Here is a 17,540-nt window from a genome sequence, read left to right as displayed (position 1 = left end):
AGATTGCTTAACACAATCCTCCCTAATAGAGCTAAATGGTTCAGATATGTTGATGATATTTTGTGTCTTATGCCCAAAAATGTAGATATACACCATTTCCTTGGAAAATTAAATAGCTCAGCCCATTCCATAAACTTTACTGTTGAGTTTGAAGAAAATAACTCATTACCTTTTCTAGATGTTTTAATTATTAAGGGTAATAATGAATTCAAATTTAAAATTTACAGAAAACCTACAAATAACTGTTCCTATGTCCACTATTATTCTTCGCATCAAGATTGAGTCAAACTGTCTGTTTTCTCATCAATGTTTTTGAGAGCTTTACCAATTTGTAGTCCTGAGTTCATAGATGAGGAAATATCCAAAATTTATGAAATAGGTAATGATTTAAAATACCCAAGAAATGTAACTGATAAATCTTTTAAAGTTGCTAGAAATACTTTTTACAATCCAAAAAGTGACAACCAGCCTTATTCAACTAAAAATATGTTGGTTCTCCCTTACCATGAAAACTTGGTTGATATGCCTTCTCTTCTTAAGACTTTTAATATTAAAGTTGTATTCAAAAATCTTGATACAGTAAAAAAACTTTTGATAAAGAATTCCCCCCAAAATGCTGATGGATGTGTCTATAAGATTCCTTGTAAAATTTGCGATAAAGTTTATTACGGTCAAACTGGTAAAAATCTCGAACTAAGATTAAAACAACATAAATATAGCATTTGAACTGGACAAGATTCCAATGCTCTATTTATTCATGTAAGAGATTTTAACCATCCAATTGATTTTCAAAAAGTTGAGAAAGTAGTATCTAGCAAGTCCATGGTCGACAGGAATATAATTGAATCTTGTTTCACAAAAAGCAGTTTTGACAATAATATGAATATTTCCTTTGGTTTATATAAATTAGATCCATTTATAATTAATAGAATTTGGGAAGAATTTAATAATACACTGGACGAATAATAATTTTAAAAATTTTCTTGGGTAGAATAGTTTGTTGGTGGTTGTGCAAAGGACCTGTCCAGTTGGGCCGGCGCGCGTCAAGTGTTTAACCGTTGTGGGATCTGATAGTGAGGTGTTGGCCAGACCCCCTTATATACCTTCCTTGGATGCTTTACTTTCATAGTTCCTTGATAATGTGAGTAGTCACGAAAGCGCTTGGAATTTCTCTATTCTTTCAGAGTGGTTGTTTTGCATATATATATATATATATATATATATATATATATATATATATATATATATATATATATATATATATATATATATATATATATATATATATATATATATATATATATATATATATGTCGTGCCGAATATGTAAAACTAGTCAATTAGCAAGAACTCATTTAAAATTAAGTCCTTTCTAAAATTTTCTCTTATACGTTTAAAGATATATATTTTTCATTAATGTTAATGTAAAAATTTTTAATTTTGCACCAAAAGAATTTTAGAAAACTTACCTAACCTTACTATAACAAGAGCAATTTATTTTAGCCTAACCCAACTAAATATATTTTAGATTTGTTTACAGTAAATTAATACTAAACAAACACAGTGAAATATATTTTTTTAGTTAGGTTCAGAATGATTTTGGCGAAATTATTGCATACACAAATTTTCACTTGTCCTATATGGCAAGATGAACGTTGCTATTTAAGCCAAGATCGCAAGTTCTGCTTATTCGGCACGACATATATATACACACACACAGAGAGAGAGAGAGAGAGTGAGATTCGCGTAAATAAATATGTGTAATATACACTAGAAGTCTCTCCTCTCGTGATGACTACAGCGACTCTCATCCATGACTGAATTTCGCTTCCAGTCATGTCTCTCCCTCTCCTTTTCTCTTTCCCTCTCTTTTTCTCTCTCCCTCTCCTTTTCTCTCTCTCTCTCTCTCTTCTTTTCTCTCTCTCCCTCTCCTCTTCTCATTACTTTGCATTTATCTTGGTGGAATTTAAGTACCCACGTGTTTAACAATATTTTCAACGTGTTTAAGTAGGCATGGCGCATCTCGCTGTCTTATCCATTAATTATCCTTCTTAAAAATGTGTGTGTATATGTATGTGTTAATTATTTTCTTGTGATACAAAAAGGCACCATAGCTGGCTTGTGTGTATATGTACTTACATAGTTTTGTACTCACATATATTTATTTTTGCACTTCAACACGCTGGTACATGACTTTCTTACTTCCCTTGTGGTCTCTGCCATATTTCCCGATGAATCAGTATGATGAGTCGGCCTATACTACATCTCTTCCTAATGAGTTCCATTTAATCGTTACTTTTCACACGGAAGGAATTCTTTCGTACACCTCTTCTGGTGTTGCAATTTTCTTGTTTCCAGCTGCGTCCCATTGTTCTCTTTCCTCTTTTCATAAAGAAAATGTCCGTCTTTAGCAACTCCGTCTATGTCACTGTGTATCTTGCGAATTATGATCATGTCTTCTCTAGTTCCACAATTTTCCAGTGATGTAACATCAACGTCTCTAACTCCTCTACCTATGGTGAATAAGACACATGTTCAACACTTAGACGTCTTTATTTGCATATGCCTGAGGTGTAGTCTGTTTACTTGCGCCTCAGACTCTTAGCATAATTTGTCCATATACATTATGCATTACACATTATACATTATACAGAAATTTACAAGGCTCAAGTTCAGCATGTTTGAGGATGAGAATGATAGGGAGAGGTTGGGGAAGGATAGAATTATGCTGGGAGGGGAGGGTGATGAAGATTAGAGTGATGTTAAGGAAGGGGATAGAATATATTATTGGTATGGATGGTAAGCGGAGGGTTGGTAGGAGGAGGATGGGAGATTAATGTGTACCTAGGAGTGGACGGAAGGGAGGACAGGTGATCCTGATGGGGTGGGGAGAATTGGGAGATTAAATGACGCTGTTAACCTTCCAAGAGTCACCAGATTAGTTCCCAATCATATTATTCCTGTCGTCAGATAGATGGTCTTTGGGGTGAGTGTTTTCCCAACATTATATTTCTTGGATAGGATCTCATTTTCTCTCTAAAAAGAGGAAAATGAATTCAGGCTTTCACATGAGTGATATAAGACGGCACGACTTGTCTTGAGTAGATGATTAATACTCTTCAGTTGCAAGGAAGTCTGACGACCTAAATCTCCAATTGCAAGGTAGGTTGACGTTCCAAGTCTTTAGTTGCAGGAAGACTGACGCTCTAACTTCTCAGATGCAACCAAGACTGGCGTTATAAAGCTCTTTTGCCCGTCTCATTCTTGCTTACTGCCAGGACGAAGAGACATCGCAATCAAGGGCTGAGTTTACCTAATTAACTCGTGTAAACACGGCCACGACTTACTCACAAGAATGTGAAATGCCGGAAATTTCGGTTTTAGAGTTTCCTCCACTTTGCCACCCAGCAAGGAAGGGTGTTTGACATGCTGGTCGAGAGACACAGCATTGGAAACCTTCCTTTCTCTCACCTGTGGGCGAAACATTTTGTGGTTACTCAATGATAGTATACCACTCGAGAAGATTAACTGAAATTTCAAGTCAGAGCTGATCCACTGTCCTGCGCTTTGCTGCCTAGGATGGTATTTTGAGGTACCATTTTCGAGGTCTGAGGACTGAAATTTGAGGTCTGGGGTCTGGGGTCTGGGGTCGGAACCAACTCATTGATTAGTCTCACAGTGTCGACCGCAGACCATACAGGAAGTCACTAGCAGAGTAATGGGTTCACAAACGACCATTATCAGCTCCCCATTCACTCTCCTTCCATCCATGCCCTTCCCATCCACGGTCTTCCCATCCACGCTCCTTCCATCCACTCCAATCCCATCCACCACCCACCCATCCACAACTCACTCATCCAGACCCCGCCCATCCACGCCCATCCATTGACGCTCCTACCACCACGCCCCTCTCATTACATCCCTTCTATCCACGCACCTTCCATTACACCCTTCTTACTCACGCTTGTCTCATCCACACTCCTTACACTACGTTTTAAGCATCCAAGCACTATCACAGAACTGCCTATGACACACTCAATCAGCAGCCACAGAACGACCACACACTCAAGCACCAGCCACAGAACTACCACAGACTCAAACACCAGACACAGAACTACCACACACTCAAGCACCAGTCACAGTACTACAACATACTCAAACACCAGCCACAGAACTACCACACACTCAAACAACAGCCACAGAACTAACACACACTCAAGCACCAGCCACAGAACTACCACACACTCAAACACCAGACACAGAACTACCACACACTCAAGCACCAGCCACAGAACTATCACACACTCAAACAACAACCACAGAACTACCACACACTCAAGCACCAGCCACAGAACTGCCACACACTCAAGCACCAGCCACAGAACTGCCACACACTCAAGCACCAGTCACAGTACTACCACACACTCAAACGCCAGCCACAGAACTACCCCACACTCAAGCATCAGCCACAGAACTACCACACACTCAAGCACCAGCCACAGAACTGCCACACACTCAAGCACCAGCCACAGAACTACCACACACTCAAGCATGAGTCACAGTACTACCACACACTCAAGCACCAGCCACAGAACTACCACACACTCAAACAACAGCCACAGAACTACCACACACTCAAGCACCAGCCACAGAACTACCACACACTCAAACAACAGCCACAGAACTACCACACACTCAAGCACCAGCCACAGAACTACCACACACTCAAACAACAGCCACAAAACTACCACACACTCAAGCACCAGTCACAGTACTACCACACACTCAAACACCAGCCACAGAACTACCACACACTCAAGCACCAGCCACAGAACTACCACACACTCAAGCACCGGTCACAGTACTACCACACACTCAAGCGCCAGCCACAGAACTACCCCACACTCAAGCATCAGCCACAGAACTACCACACACTTAAGCACCAGCCACGACCTGTCTCCTGTGGCGTCCTAACAGGAAAGTATTTCTATTAACCGGTTTTAATACGTATTGTTACTGTACCCATAAATAGCGGAGTATCCCCAGGGATCATTTGACTTTTACTAAGCTGCGTATAAATAGTCCAAACTAGCAGGGTAAAGACTACCTGTTAAAGTAACTATCGATGGTTAGTGCATTTAGAGGGAAACTCTGCCACTTATACACTTACATCCACTTATATTCTGCCTCCCTCCGTCTCCACTTACATCCACTTATATTCTGCCTCCCTCCGTCTCCACTTACATCCACTTATTCTCTCACTCCATCATCTCCCTTTACATTATTCACTTTACTTTTCCAATCCCTTTTATTAACCTTGGCCTCTTCCTCCTGGTTATGTGGTGAAGGTGTGGCTTTGTGGTGGAGGTGTGGCTTTGTGGTGGAGGTGTGGCTGTGTGGTGGAGGTGTGGCTGTGTGGTGTAGGTGTGGCTGTGTGGTGGAGGTGTGGCTGTGTGGTGGAAGTGTGGCTGTGTGGTGGAAATGTGGCTGTGTGGTGGAGGTGTGGCTGTGTGGTGGAGGTGTGGCTGTGTGGTGGAAGTGTGGCTGTGTGGTGGAAGTGTGGCTGTGTGGTGGAGGTGTGGCTGTGTGGTGAAGGTGTGGCTGTGTGGTGGAGGTGTGGCTGTGTGGTGAAGGTGTGGCTATGTGGTGGGAGTGTGGCGGTTTGGTGGACATGTGGCTGTGTGGTGGTGTGGCTGTGTGGTGGAAGTGTGGCTGTTTGGTGGAAGTGTGGCTGTGTGGTGGAGGTGTGGCTGTGTGGTGGAAGTGTGGCGGTGCGATGGAAGTGTGGCTGTGTGGTGGAAGTGTGGCTGTGTGGTAGAGGTGTGGCTGTGTGGTGGAGGTGTGGCTGTGTGGTGGAGGTGTGGCTGTGTGGTGGAAGTGTGGCTGTGTGGTGGAAGTGTGGCTGTGTGGTGGAAATGTGGCTGTGTGGTGGAGGTGTGGCTGTGTGGTGGAGGTGTGGCTGTGTGGTGGAAGTGTGGCTGTGTGGTGGAAGTGTGGCTGTGTGGTGGAGGTGTGGCTGTGTGGTGAAGGTGTGGCTGTGTGGTGGAGGTGTGGCTGTGTGGTGAAGGTGTGGCTATGTGGTGGGAGTGTGGCTGTTTGGTGGAAGTGTGGCTGTGTGGTGGAGGTGTGGCTGTGTGGTGGAAGTGTGGCGGTGCGATGGAAGTGTGGCTGTGTGGTGGAAGTGTGGCTGTGTGGTAGAGGTGTGGCTGTGTGGTGGAGGTGTGGCTGTGTGGTGGAAGTGTGGCGGTTTGGTGGAAGTGTGGCTGTGTGGTGGAGGTATGGCTGTGTGGTGGAGGTGTGGCTAAGTGATGGAAGTGTGGCTATGTGGTGGAAGTGTGGCTGTGTGGTGGAGGTGTGGCTGTGTGGTGGAGGTGTGGCTATGTGGTGGAAGTGTGGCGGTGTGGTGGAGGTGTGGCTGTGTGATGGAGGTGTGGCTTTGTGGTGGAAGTGTGGCTGTTTGTGGAGGTGTGGCTGTGTGGTGGAGGTGTGGCTGTCTGGTGGAAGTGTGGCGGTGTGGTGGAAGTGTGGCTATGTGGTGGAAGTGTGGCTGTGTGGTAGAGGTGTGGATGTGTGGTGGAGGTGTGACTGTGTAGTGGAGGTGTGGCTGTGTGGTGGAGGCGTGGCTATGTGGTGGAAGTGTGGCTGTGTGATGGAGGTGTGGCTGTGTGGTGGACGTGCGGCTGTGTGGTGGAAGTGTGGCTGTGTGATGGAGGTGTGGCTGTGTGGTGGAGGTGCGGCTGTGTGGTGGAAGTGTGGCTGTGTATTGGAGGTGTGGTTGTGTGTTGGAGGTATGGCTGTGTGGTGGAAGTGTGGATGTGTGCTGGAAGTGTGGCTGTGTGGTGGAGGTGTGGTTATGTGGTAAAGGTGTGGCTGTGTGTTAGAGGTATGGCTGTGTGGTGTGATGTGGCTGTGTGGTAAAGGTGTCTCTGTGTGGTAGAGGTATGGCTGTGTGGTGGGGTGTGGTTGTGTGGTAAGGGTGTGGCTGTGTGGTAGAGGTATGGCTGTGTAGTGGGATGTGGCTGTGTGGTAAGGGTGTGGCAGTAATCAGTATTCAGGGTGGGTGGAGATCGTAGTTTTGGCCAGGCTGCCTCTGTGGTCCGACACACCAGTTGGTCACCCTTAATCTGATTCTCCAAGATCAAATGGTCAGCCTTAAATATCCCTTTAGTAACCAGACGGTGAGTCTTAAATGGCTCCTCAGTAACAAGATGGGTAAGCCTTGAAGATGGTCAGTCTTAAAGGCTATATGGTGAAACTTAAATGACTTTCAAGACTAGAAGAACAGTTTTAAATGGCTACTTCAGGACTAGATCGTTAACCTAACAAAGCTCTTATAAGACTGGATGGTCGGCATACAATCGCAATAATCACAACAACAACAACAATAATAATAATAATAATAATAATAATAATAATAATAATAATAGTAATAATAATAAAAGATCGAACCTTCCAACTAAGTTTGGATTTTGTTCTGAAATACAAAGGCGATCACTTTCGTTAATATTTAATTGAAAATTTTAAGGCCAGTGGAAACCTGACTCTACCACTAGTCTTGCCATGAAATAATTTTTTTCTGCCCCAGATTTAGGGTCTGTGCCCTGCTTTTCTATATAATTTTCATCTCACGTGCATTTTTGCACGACGCATCTCCATTTATTACAAGGAGGGGAGTTAATGTTGCAGTTTTATGACTGTAGTGTAAGCGCGCCTCTGGCAAGACAGTGATGGAGTGATTGATGATAAAAGTTTTTCTTTTTCGGGCCACCCTGCCTAGGTGGGAGACAGCCGATGTGTTAAAAAATAAATGAATAAGTATATATATATATATATATATATATATATATATATATATATATATATATATATATATATATATATATATATATAAATGTACATATATATGTGTGTGTGTGTGTGTGTTTGTACTCACCTATTTGTGGTTGCAGGGGTCGAGTCTTAGCTCCTGGCCCCGCCTCTTCAGCGGTTGTTACTGGGTCCTCTCTCTCCTTACTCCATGAGCTTTATCAAACCTCGTCTTAAAACTATGTATGGTTCCCGCTTCCAGTACTTCACTTTCTAGGCTATTCCACTGCCTGACAACTCTATGACTGAAGAAATACTTCCTAACATCCCTTTGACTCATCTGAGTCTTCAACTTCCAATTGTGACCTCTTGTTTCTGTGTCCCCTCCCTGGAACATCCTGTCTTTGTCCACCTTGTCTATTCCGCGCAGTATTTTATATGTAGTTATCATGTCTCCCCTGACCCTCCTGTCCTCAAGTGTCGTGTGTGTGTGTGTGTGTGTGTGTGTGTGTGTGTGTGTGTGTGTGTGTGTGTGTGTGTGTGTGTGTGTGTGTGTGTGTGTGTTCCTGTGATATAAAGAACTCTGTATACATGACTGAAGACATGACCCAGGATAAGCGCTATGTCTGAGACCTGTCAAACAGACATGAGTCAAGGTGACACACCTCTATCAACGTGACTCAAGACACTATGCAGTGACGCACGACTTTTACCTGATGCCTTCCCCTCCTCCTTGTCCCTTTTCTTCTCTTCTTCCTTCCCCTCTACTCTCGCCTTCACCTTCTCTTCTTTTAATATTCCTTTCCCACTTCTATTCTTTTTTTTTCCTTCTCTTCTCCTTTCCTTCCCCAATCATCATAGGAACCTAATGGTTACAATGATAAGCAGAATTTTTAAAGAGGTAGACCGGTAAGCCAGCGGAAGGCCTCGGTCAGATGACCAAGAGCTCCAACTGTGGTTTATCATATAACTAAGAACCGCGTCAGGAAACACTTGTTCTGTTTCCTGACAAACAGTATACCTACCTACGTACCTCCCCAGTCATTCTTTAATTAGGGCATTGAATGTGATTTGCTCTCTCTCTCTCTCTCTCTCTCTCTCTCTCTCTCTCTCTCTCTCTCTCTCTCTCTCTCTCTCTCTCTCTCTCTCTCTCTCTCTCTCTCCCTGTCACAACAAAGTCGGGACTCCCGTGGGAGCTGAGAAGAGAGAGGGGTCTTCCCTGTCTCATTCTCTCCTCTCCTGCGCTATCATTTCTCAGGCTGGTTGTTTGTGGTGGTGGGGCTGGTAGTGGACGGTTGTGGCGATGGTGGCAGCCGTGGTGCTAGTAGTGGTGTTATTGGTGGTGCTTCTTATCTGTGGTGATCGTATTCGGGGAAGGTTGTGGTGAGGGTGGTAGCTGTGGTGCTGATGGTGCTATTAGTGCTGATTATTTGTGTAGGTGATGGTTATCGTGGTGCTGCTGGCCTAATATTATATTGTTTAATGGGGTTTAAAGCCTATCGAGTACGCAAGTTGCATGTCACCTGTTCACCCCCCATCAGGGATGTTTAATTCCTAATATACGGATTACAGTACATTTTCAGCATATATACACCCAGAGATATACACATCTTGGTGTGTGTATATATCCTCTTAGACTAGTCTAAAACCGCGGGTAACTCCTATGTATTCCTGTGTTATAAAGAATATGTGCTCAATTCTTACAGGAATAATTACTGACACTTCTGTATGTAAACATGAGTAACACAAACACAACGTTATATAAAAAGGCGACGACTGTAAACATTAATACAACACTCACACTAAACATTCACTGGTTATATAAAAACGATCTCACCAACAATATGAACGATTGTGTAGATTTATGCAAGACGCATTTTAGTTACCTGGGGGGGAGGGGTTCTGTTACTAACTACAGCAAGCGTAATGGTTATGGTGGTGGTCGGGACTGTTATGGTAGTGGAGGTGGTGCTACAGTTGGTGAGGTTGGTGGTGGTGGTGATACTGTTAGTGAAGCTCGGGGTGGTGCTGTTAGTGGTTGGTGGTGTAACTACTGTTGGTGGTGCTTGTGGTGCTGTTTGGTGTGTTGGTGATGCTGGAGATGCTGTTGGTGGTGTTGGTGATGCTGTTGGTAGTGCTGGTGCTGATGATGGTGGTGCTGGTGATGCTGTTGTTGACGTTAGTGGTAGTGGTGCTTCTCTTCTTGCTAAACCTCCTCTTCCACCTCTTCCTCATCCTCCTTACTGTGCCTTCAGGATCTTTTCACCCCATTTCCAGCTATTTACCCACGTCAGGACTCATGAGATATATTTACGTTGCTCTCTTATCACATCCACAGACGTACAACACTGCCTCTTATGTTCACTGTTCAGTTTATGAAGAAAATTACAAGCAACAAGATTCCTTAGATGCATTGTGCTTTAAATATATTCCTTTATTATGGATAATAACGTATATGTTGTAACATAATATACATTATATATATATATATATATATATATATATATATATATATATATATATATATATATATATATATATATATATATATATATATATATATATATATATTTATATATATATATATATATATATATATATATATATATATATATATATATATATATATATATATATATATATATATATATATATATATATATACATAATTAGCAAGAACTCATTTAAAATTAAGTTCTTTCCAAAATAAATCTTATACGTTTAAAGATATATTTTTTTTTTCATTTATATTAATGTAAAAATTAATGCTTTTGTACCAAAAGAATCTTAGAAAACTTACCTAACCTTATTATAACAAGCGCAATTTAATTTAGCCTAATCCAACTAAATTTATTTTAGATAAGTTTACAATAATTTAATAACAAACAAACCAATAAAATATATTTTTTTTTCGTTAGGTTCAGAATTATTTTTGCGAAATTATTGCATACACAAATTTTCCCTTGCCTTATTCGGCAGGAAGGGGGTTCCTATTTAAGCCAAAAATCGCACGACTCACGAAATCGTAATGAAACGATTGTAAACAAACCATACCACGGGTGGGATCAGAATCCGCGATCAGTCTTAAAATTCCAGACCGTCGCGTTAGCCACTGGGCCAGCTAGCCACAATAAGATTCATCCAACTAGGTACATTTCTACACCATACGAAGGTTTTGAGGGGACTTGAGCTAGAGTTCGTCACGACCACGTTAGCTGGAGATTCGTCTGTAAAAATTTGCATGTGTGGTCACAGTGGTGCCTATGCTAACCTTCCTATGGTGTAGAAATATACCTAGTTGGATGAATCTTATTGTGGCTAGCTGGTCCAGTGGCTAACGCTGGACTTTTGAGACTCTCTGATCGCGGGTTCTATCCCCACCCGTGGTATGGTTTCTTTCAAAATCGCACGTTTGAAATAAAATTCGCTCGTCTGCCTATTATCTTTATAGAGTAGTTATCTTGCTGCTCTAATTACCACATGGTAATGAAAGAAATGTGCAGATATTTATATAAGAAATGAGACCTCGAAGGGGATTTCTAACTCTACACCCACTACAAGCAGCTCGGATACTTACAATTCTATGGTCCTCTGCATTGTTGAATTAATCCGATAATTCGGACTTACTTGGTTTTTAAAGAACGTTGAAATATTATTGTGTTCATAACTTTGCAGAACAACCTGTTAAAGAGTTTAATATTTCTTTGTTAACCACGTTTGTATTTCCTCTTCTGGTACGGAGTTATTTTTTTTTTTTATCGCTGTTTCGTGTCATTGAATCCCCTAACACTTCAAGCAACTTTTAATGTTTGTATGTTCCATATGATGAACCGAGATGAAAATGGCCCATAAAAATAGCTGAGGTCAAAGTGTTTTGCGTGTAATCTTCTCTATGTAATTACCTCTTGCTCTTTTGAAGATAATTGCTCCTCTTGTTATATACCCCTCTTATTCTTTTCTAACCTCCCATTCTCTGATCGAGCCTCCACTTCTCTTTTAAGCTGATTGACCCCATGTGGATTTAACGCTTCACGGAGACATGCTTGTTTACTGCAGGGACCTGTCAGAGACGTCCATCACCTCCCTGCCTACGCTGGGTCTGACAGACCTGGAGTTCCTCTACTTAGAGCGGACGCCTAGCCTCAAGGTGTTCCCTTCAGTCTACTCCTTCGAGACTATCCAGGAGGCCCACCTCACCTATCCTTACCACTGCTGCGCCTTCCAGTTCCCTGAGCAGCATGATCCCAAACAGTACGTGAGGCACCAGGTACGTGATAGTAGGCTTCAATATATATATATATATATATATATATATATATATATATATATATATATATATATATATATATATATATATCAGTGCAGAAGAAAACTGGGAAACAAAAGATATGATTAGGAAAGCTTATCGAGAACATTCTGAAGAGTCGTGTGGTATCCATTAATGCAATAAGATCACAGTAAACAGGTGATTTCAGAATATACAAAACAACCACTGTGAAAGAATAGAGAAATTCCAAGCTCTTTCGTGACTACTCACATTATCAAGGAACTATGAAAGTAAAGCATCCAAGGAAGGTATATAAGAGGTCTGGCCAACACCTCACTATCAGATCCCACAACGGTTAAACACCTGACGCGCGCCGGCCCAACCGGACAGGTCCTTCGCACAACCCACCAACAAACTATTCGACCCAAAAAAAAAATTTAAAATTATTATTTGTCCAGTGTATTATTAAATTCTTCCCAAATTCTATTAATTATAAATGGATCTAATTTATATAAACCAAAGGAAATATTCATATTATTGTCAAAACTGCTTTTTGTGAAACAAGATTCAATTATATTCCTGTCGACCATGGACTTGCTTGATACTAATTTCTCAACTTTTTGAAAATCAATTGGATGGTTAAAATCTCTTACATGAATAAATAGAGCATTGGAATCTTGTCCAGTTCTAATGCTATATTTATGTTGTTTTAATCTTAGTTCGAGATTTTTACCAGTTTGACCGTAATAAACTTTATCGCAAATTTTACAAGGAATCTTATAGACACATCCATCAGCATTTTGGGGGGAATTCTTTATCAAAAGTTTTTTTTTACTGTATCAAGATTTTTGAATACAACTTTAATATTAAAAGTCTTAAGAAGAGAAGGCATATCAACCAAGTTTTCATGATAAGGGAGAACCAACATATTTTTAGTTGAATAAGGCTGGTTGTCCCTTTTTGGATTGTAAAAAGTATTTCTAGCAACTTTAAAAGATTTATCAATTACATTTCTTGGGTATTTTAAATCATTACCTATTTCATAAATTTTGGATATTTCCTCATTTATGAACTCAGGACTACAAATTCGTAAAGCTCTTAAAAACATTGATGAGAAAACAGACAGTTTGACTCTATCTTGATGCGAAGAATAATAGTGGACATAGGAACAGTTATTTGTAGGTTTTCTGTAAATTTTAAATTTGAATTCATTATTACCCTTAATAATTAAAACATCTAGAAAATTCAATGAGTTATTTTCTTCAAACTCAACAGTAAAGTTTATAGAATGGGCTAAGCTATTTAATTTTCCAAGGAAATGGTGTATATCTACATTTTTGGGCATAAGACACAAAATATCATCAACATATCTGAACCATTTAGCTCTATTAGGGAGGATTGTGTTAAGCAACCTTGTTTCAAAAAATTCCATGTATAGGTTACTAAGAACAGGTGAAAGAGGATTTCCCATTGCCATACCAAACTTCTGAGTGTAAAACTTATCATTAAATACAAATTTTGCATCAACAATGCAAAGTTTAATAAGTTTAATGATAGTAGGAACTGGCAATGGTAAATCATAGTTAACGAGTTCTTCAGATAAGAAACTTAATAAATCATCAACAGGAACTTTCGTAAACAAGGAAGTAACATCAAAACTATATATATATATATATATATATATATATATATATATATATATATATATATATATATATATATATATATATATATATATATATATATATATATATACATATATATATATATATATATATATATATATATATATATATATATATATATATATGGTTTTTAGGACTTGACGTGCTGTTGGAGTGTAAGCAAGGTAACATTTATGAAGGGATTCAGGGACACCGGCAGGCCGGACTTGAGTCCTGGAGACGGTAAGTACAGTGTCTGCACTCTGAAGGAGGTGTGTTAATGTTGCAGTTTTATAACTGTAGTGTAGGCATGCCTCTAGCAAGACAGTGATGGAGTGAATGATGAAAGTTTTTCTTTTTCCGCCCACCCTGCCTTGGTGGGAAACGGCCGATGTGTTAATATAATATATATATATATATATATATATATATATATATATATATATATATATATATATATATATATATATATATATATATATATATATATATATATATATATATATATATATATATATATATTATTAAGTAATTTTACAGATTTAATGAATATTTGTCTCTTAGCCTATTGGCCTCCTGATCGTCTTCCTCAATACTTCTGTGTCCTTCATTCTCTCCCTCATCTACTGTCTCCCTATCTCTCTCTCTCTCTCTCTCTCTCTCTCTCTCTCTCTCTCTCTCTCTCTCTCTCTCTCTCTCTCTCTGTCTCCCTCTGTCTCTCTCTCTCTCTCTCTCTCTCTCTCTCTCTCTCTCTCTCTCTCTCTCTCTCTCTCTCTCTCTCTCTCTCTCTCTCTCACCACATTAAGTTAATCACTTTGCTTTCTTCCAACAGGAATTTATCCGTAAAATGGAACAAGAACATTGTTCAGAGCTGATGTCACCCACTTCGTCAGTGATGTCTCCCATCACTCGTGTGAGACGTCACAGCCGCAGTGCTACGCCCATATCACACCCGAGGGAGTCTCAGAGCCCTGTTGGTTCTACACTACAAGAGAGTCTTCCTGTAGCGAGACCCAACCCGGGAGAGAGATGGGGAAGTATCGCTTTGAGTGCTACAGGTAGCGTGTTCGGGCTATCCGTTCCCAGCATCACCGGGGAGCACGAACGATACAGACAAAAAGAGAGGACTCAAGCATCCCTTCGAAATCACAGTCCGCAGATGACCTCCTATTCATCTCAGCCTTACAGGAAGAAGATGCTGGACGGGGGTTCTAATTCTTTACCTCCGGGTACTGTCATTCTCCCTCGGACCCGTCACAATTGTCACCAAACCCGACATGTCAAGCCTAAACTTAGCCCAGACTCGAGCCATGTAGCGAGAAGCAGCCTAAAAGAGACACAAGAACCTTACAGATCTCGATCTCGTCGTGGCGATCATCCAGAGCTAGCTAGGCCTCCTGACGCAGAGGACGAAGCCCGACGTACGTTCTTACCGACGCCACAGCAGCGGTCGGCAGCGATGATCAGGGACCCAGAGAAGGAGCTCATCCCCCTGCCGGAGAAAAGGTTTGAGACGGACGAGAAATCCCCTTACCCGCAGGACTACGAAGAAGGCTTCGTTGGAGGAGGCGCTGTAGGTGGATACCACAGCCTCTTCCTGGGGTTTGGTTCCTTCAATCACACTTCCAACAGGAAGAACGAGTCTTCCAAAGGAAGCTGGGGACATGACCAGGTAATTTGTCTGTGCATTTCTTCTATTCTCTTGACATACATTATGCAGAGCCGGAATTAGGGGACCCCGGCTTGATCCTTCGCTACTCCTTAACCTGGATGAAATCTCTTGTGAAAGCCTGGCTGTATAATCCTACGGGTTTAGCGCTGCCCCCTTGATTATAATAATAATTGTGAAAGCCTGGCTACCAGATTATAACTGTACACTTCGCGATTATTCGACGGAATATCGATCCTCCTCACCTTTAAAATTGTTAATAGTCAATACGTGGACAATAATATCTCGAAATACATCCATTCATAAGTTATGACAATAGCCAAGAAACGTTTAAACTACTAAAGTACCCAACCACAGCCTGTTTGTAGAACTATGCATCCCACACAGATAAGCCTTTAATAATTCCTTACGCATTCTAGTAATCTGTGTATGCACCGAGAGATGCATCTTTCAGCGTATACACACCAAGAGGTGTATCTCTCAGTGTATATATACCGAGAGGTGTATCCCTCAGCGTGCATATATAACTAGAGGTGTATCTCTCGTGTCTATACATTGAGAGTCCCCCCCCCATATAGCAGGGATTAAAATATTCTTGCTATTAGCGTCCAGGTAAGTGGCTTCAGTAATGGTTGTCGTGCTGACTATGGGTCTTATACCTTACAAATACCTCAACTAACTGCACTCAACTAACTGACAGAGATGGACACTGAATGTTCCAATTTGTACGCATTACTGACTGGAGGTTAGAACGTGCAGATTCCTCCGAACTCCCATTTCATTCATTTCTCCCGGAACTAACATACTACTCAAATTTAATATATATATATTTTTTTAGGTTAGGTGAGTTAGAGTTAGGTTACTGTAGTTTTCGTGAGGTTAACGTCTGTTAATCTATTTGTATGACTAACCGTGTGATTACGTCAGTGTTCTCTTTCTCCACAATACGAAAACAAAGGTTTCAGGAAGAGAGAGAGAGAGAGAGAGAGAGAGAGAGAGAGAGAGAGAGAGAGAGCGTATTTTTTATATATTCTTTTTGGAAGCGCTAAACCTGTAAGGGTCATACAGCGCCCAGGGGGATTACTCCATTAATCAAGTCATCTTCACTTTGATTCCTTGTAAAAAGGATGAATTAGAAGAGAAATGAGAGAAGAATTTAGGGCCCACAAACAGAAGGAAGATAATATACGAGACAAGAGAAGATAACAAAATATTTAGTGATGGAAAAAGTGAAGTGAAAGGAAACACGAAAAACATTCACATTCCGCAATTTTATCACGTTGTCTGAGTTGTAAAGTATTAATTTAGAGTAAAAGTTAAGGTGTAACATTAGTGTGCAAAAAAGAATAAAGAATAAATAGGTACACAGACACACCTAAACTTACTCTGAGGTCAGAGTCTACCAGTCGAGGACCCCTCAAGGAAGGTTCCTTGATGTTGGTGAGGGGCTCTTGATTTAGGGAATTGGATCTGTGCTCCAGTTCCCCGAATTAAGCCTGAATGCCTTCCACATCCCCCCCCCCCCAGGCGCTGTATAATCCTCCGGGTTTAGCGCTTCCCCCTTGATTATAATAATAATACCAGTCGAGGAGTTCCCCAGTAACTATTGAAATGACCCCCCTAATTGACCTCTTACGATGACCTTACTTTTGTTCTACAACCTCGCCAGGGCTGGTCAGGTCGCTCGCCTGCCCTAGACACAGGAGATGACAAAACCTATGGCGGGGAACTAGTCGAGACGCCGCACTTCGGAGACCAGATCATCCGCTTCCCCAGCGAGGATGACGGGTTGCTCCACCCTGGTGGCGGATTTCCACTCGACGGTGGCTTTCCCGACGACTCTGAGAACGTGCATGACCATGACAGCAGCGTCCACGGCAGTGGCCTAAGTGAATGGCACCACAATGTAGGTCCTGACAGAGTAACCTACTCAGATTTTGTGGAACTTGTTGAGGTATAACCATAATATTGTATTATTAAATGCAGATGAAGTTTACTGTTTCTCTATCCCTATAACTTCTCTCTCTTTTCCCCCCTGCAACAGCAAGCGCCTGTCAACAACAACTCTACCATCACCTTCTTCTGCGGTAACTTGTCTAAGGATTACCACAATGTCCTGTGTGTGCCAAAGCCT

At 41.2% G+C, this 17,540-nt stretch overlaps 1 protein-coding gene across 1 annotated transcript in view; it reads left to right on the top strand.

Moving 5' to 3' along the window:
- The window catches only part of LOC128689851 (uncharacterized), a 77,602-nt gene that overhangs the window by 26,578 nt on the left and 33,484 nt on the right, over positions 1-17,540 (top strand). The window contains exons 9-12 of the mRNA XM_070087688.1: positions 11,863-12,073; positions 14,570-15,409; positions 17,076-17,312; positions 17,451-17,540. The exon at positions 17,451-17,540 is cut by the window's right edge and continues 128 nt beyond it. Coding sequence (XP_069943789.1) covers positions 11,863-12,073; positions 14,570-15,409; positions 17,076-17,312; positions 17,451-17,540 — 1,378 coding nt within the window. The remainder of the gene's footprint in view (positions 1-11,862; positions 12,074-14,569; positions 15,410-17,075; positions 17,313-17,450) is intronic.

Source organism: Cherax quadricarinatus, chromosome 22 (genome assembly GCF_038502225.1).
Source record: "Cherax quadricarinatus isolate ZL_2023a chromosome 22, ASM3850222v1, whole genome shotgun sequence".
Lineage (NCBI taxonomy): Eukaryota > Metazoa > Arthropoda > Malacostraca > Decapoda > Parastacidae > Cherax > Cherax quadricarinatus.
Note: the sequence above shows the minus strand (reverse complement) of the source record. Positions and strands in the feature narration are given on the sequence as shown.